The sequence below is a fragment of the Montipora foliosa genome, unplaced genomic scaffold, assembly GCF_036669935.1.
Source record: "Montipora foliosa isolate CH-2021 unplaced genomic scaffold, ASM3666993v2 scaffold_462, whole genome shotgun sequence".
In the NCBI taxonomy this organism is placed as follows: domain Eukaryota; kingdom Metazoa; phylum Cnidaria; class Anthozoa; order Scleractinia; family Acroporidae; genus Montipora; species Montipora foliosa.
In genome coordinates this window covers 74030-77979 of record NW_027179770.1, presented here as the reverse complement: position 1 = coordinate 77979, position 3950 = coordinate 74030, and the positions used below count along the sequence as shown (strand labels likewise).

Here is a 3950-nt window from a genome sequence, read left to right as displayed (position 1 = left end):
GATCCCCGGCCACATGCATAAGATGTGGCAAGCCTGGGCACAATCCAAAGGAATGTCGATTTAAGCGCGCTACCTGCGATTATTGTAGTAAGATAGGAAACCTGGAGGTTGCCTGTTTAAAGAAAAAGCGACACAGCAACATTTTGAGGGGTGAGAAGAGGAAAACCCAAAAGATCTTCACTATCTTAAAGCCAACGGCAGTTAACAAGATTCAAGTTTCTGAACTTCATTTACCGCTTAAGTTGGAAAGGCAACACACGGTAAAATTCGAAGTGGGCACAGGAGCAGGAGACAACTTCCTTGGCAAAAATGCTTGGAGTGCATTGGGGAAACCCGAACTACAGGAACCTTACCAACACTTTGAGTCGGCTAGACAACACGAGTTACCAGTTTTAGGAACCGTTACCGTGCAAGCGGAAACCGAGGATAGCCAACAGTCTTTAGGATTTAATGTGACGGAATTACCCGAACTCAACCTGCTAGGGCGTGGTGCCATTAAGCAGCTTGGAATATCAGTGGATAACCTAATGCAAAAGAATATTCTTGGCTCGTCTACCGCTTGTCGTGCTGTGTTTGAAGATTTAGAACCTGATAGGAAGTTACAAAATGAATGTCGCATAAATAATTTCCTGATGTCTTCAAGCATGAGCTGGGAAAACTTAAAGACTTTGGGTTAGAGGTGAAGTGCAAAGCCGAAGCGAAGCCCATGTTCTGCAAACTTAGAACGGTTCCATTTGCACTTCAGGAAGACTTAGTTCAAGCATACGAAGCAGGAATCAAACGCGGTGTTTGGCGAAAAACCCAATTTAATGAGTATGGCACTCGTGTAGTACTCATCCGCGTACCTTTGCTTCCAGGACAAGCCAAGGCCAAACTGCGGGTTTCTGGAGATTATTCTGCGACTGTTAATGCTCATTTGGAAGCGCATCGTCATCCAATACCTATGCCAGAAAAACTGATGCAGAAGCTTTCAGGATGATATGGTTTTACGAAGATTGATTTAGCAGATGCGTACAACCAGATTATACTTGGTCCTGAATCACAGAAGAGACTAGCGTTAAGCAATCATCAAGGTGTTCTTCTCCAAATGCGTTTACCCTTTGGGATTACCTCTGCCCCGGGATATTTTCAGGAAATTATGGATCAGCTTACAAGCGATCTCCCGGCGTTGCAATTTACCTGGATGACATACTGGTCAGCAGATCAAGGGCGCAAGAGCACCTCGACAATTTAAAGAGGCTACTACAACGCCTGAGTGACAAGGGACTCCGTTGTCGCCTTGAGAAATGCTTATTTGCTCAGCCCTATGTCGAGTACCTGGGACATCTGTTGTCAAGCCGAGGAGTTGCTAAGAGTCCCAAGGTTGATGCTGTTCAGAAGAAGCCTAAAGTAAAGTCAAGTAAAGTAAAGTAACCATATTTAACGTCAGTAACTCGTAACAGTAATTCAACTGACAAACCTGATGTCGACGGTGCGCTCATTTTACTTCCCCCTATCCATCAGTGCTCCGTTTTACGGGTATTTAAAGCTACTTAGCTACACGGAAAGGAAAGAAGTCGAAACAAGGATGCGAGATCCGGGAATCGAATTCAGGAACTCTTGCACCAAGGCCGCGCACTAACCGACAGTGCCATCCTTGCTCCTTTGCGCCTACGACTGTTTCCAGTCTACGCTCATTCCTTGGTTCAGTCCAATTCATGCTACAGCAAGTTCCTGCCCAATCTGTCCACACATTTGGAACCCCTGTACCAGCTGACTAAGAAAAATTCTCGGTGGATTTGGGGTGCAGAGGAGCAAGCAGCATTCGACACGGTAAAATCTCTGTTGTGTGAAGACACTGTACTTGCACACTATGACCCATTCCTACCCATAGGAATAGCCTGTGATGCTTCAAATGTTGGAATCGGAGCTGTACTTTTCCATCGTTACGAAGATGGCTCAGAGCGTCCAGTTGCCAACGCTTGAAAGACTCTTTCCCAAACGCAACGAAACTATAGCCAGATGCAGAAAGAAGCATTATCAATTGTTTTTGCACTGAGAAAGTTCCACCATTTTGTCTACGGAAGGAAGTTTATTCTTGTGACAGATCACAAACCTTTGCTCTCGCTGTTTGGTCCGACAAAGGCAACTCCTCAATTAGCTGCTAATCGTCTGGCAAGATGGGCTTTGATGTTAAGTCAGTACGAGTACACAGTAGAGTACAGGAAGATTTCTGATCATGGAAATGCAGATGCACTAAGTCGTTTGTCAGCTGGCCCCGACTCTTGTTTCAATGGAGAGGAAAGCAAGGCGGATACAGATTGCATTTGTTCCATCAAGACGATTGGTTTGCAGCTTAATCCAGGAGACCCAACAGTGCTTCCGAAAGAAACAGAAAAGAACCGGGTGTCGGCGACTGTAGTACGCTATACTCGAGAGGGTTGGCCTTTAGGAAAGGTTCGCGAGGAAAGTAATGGCACTGGGGTCACAGCTTACACAGTAGAGGCATTCAAGAAGATTCGCGATTCCCTATCAGTGTCCAACGGGTGTCTTTCTACGGAGCTCGTGTGGTGATACCAGCCAGACTGCAACCAAGAGTGTTAGAGATTCTGCACCTAGGTCATTTCGGCATGCAGCGTATGAAACACTTAGCAAGAACGGCAGTTTACTGGCCGGGGATAGATTCCTGCATTGTGGAAGTCAGTCGGGCATGTCAACCTTGTGCTGAACATCAGAACAAAGCTCCAGAATCTCCTGTCCATCCTTGGATGTTTCCAGAGAAACCTTGGAGCCTAGTGCACGTTGACCACGCTATCAATTTCCTAGGTTCTAATTGGTTCGTACTTACGGATCCGTATTCCAATTACCCATGCATTCATCAAACCAGTTCTACGTCTTCCAAAGCTACCATCGACCTGCTGGAGGAGGACTTTGCACATTTCGGCTATCCGCATACCCTGGTATCGGATAATGCAACGACTTTCACTTCGGAGGAATTTCAGGAATGGTGCAAGTCAAGAGGGATTGTAGATCTGACAGGAGCCCCCTATCACCCGGAGCAGCAGAAAGGCAGATCCAGACGTTCAAAGTCGGAAACACCCCCCCCAGAGTCTCTCTTCAGCGTTTCCTCATGCTGTACCGGAGAAAACCGTTACTTTGTGGCTATTCTCCTAGTGAGCTTTGGAATGGTCGTCAAATAAAGAGGGCCATAGATGTTCTTATTCCGTCTCCTGCTCACCAGGCTCAAGAGCGTCAGAGCAAGCAAGCTGCAAAAGCTGCGCAAACACTAGCAGGCCCGTTAGATCCACAGTACCCAATTTGGACCTCTTGCTATGCTCTCTATTGCGGTCCACGTCAAGACAAACACCCAAGATGGGTACCTGCTGTGGTCAACAAAGTGCGTGGAGCTCGTTCTGTATGTGTCAGGGTCTACCCAAAGGGACCAAGATGGCGGAGGCATGTTGAGCAGCTACGTCCAACATACGTCTCAGCAGAGGACGTGGGGCCAGGTGAAACCCCAACCCCATCAGTTAAAAGCGGAGACCATTCAAATGGTGGAGCGGAGAAAGCTTCTCCACAGATGAAAGACAAAAGGTCAAGCAATGCGGAGACATCCGCCAAAAGGAAACGTCGAAACCCCAGGATGCCAACTGGTAACGAGTATGGCCCGGATAGGCCGCGAAGGTCTAGATGCACGAAGAAACCTAAATTTACATAATCGCCTATAGTAGAACGTTCTAGGCTAGGGGGAAGGTGTTGTGGAACTGATTCAGTATTGTGTATACTGAGCTTTGTGTACAATTGTGTACAACTTTGATGCTTTGTTCGATAGAATAGGACCTTAAATACATTGTTACCCCGGTATTCCTTTAGGATTTAAGAATATGTAAATATATTGCTTTTTGCTCTATGTAAAAGGTTGGATGTTGAATGTTGGATGTTTTCCGTTTAAATTAAACTGTGTTTGTAAA

The 3950-nt window shown here is 46.3% G+C and overlaps 1 protein-coding gene across 1 annotated transcript; it reads left to right on the top strand.

Annotated features, from left to right (window-relative positions):
- Nucleotides 1-2983: 2983 nt before the first annotated feature.
- LOC137989506 (uncharacterized) lies at nucleotides 2984-3697 on the top strand. The gene has a single exon (XM_068835311.1). It carries the CDS (start codon nucleotides 2984-2986, stop codon nucleotides 3695-3697), a length of 714 nt encoding a protein of 237 aa, XP_068691412.1.
- Nucleotides 3698-3950: the final 253 nt, after the last annotated feature.

Coding starts and splice junctions, on each gene's coding strand:
- LOC137989506 (XM_068835311.1), top strand. CDS start 2,984: ATGGTGCAAGTCAAGAGGGATTGTAGATCTGACAGGAGCCCCCTATCA.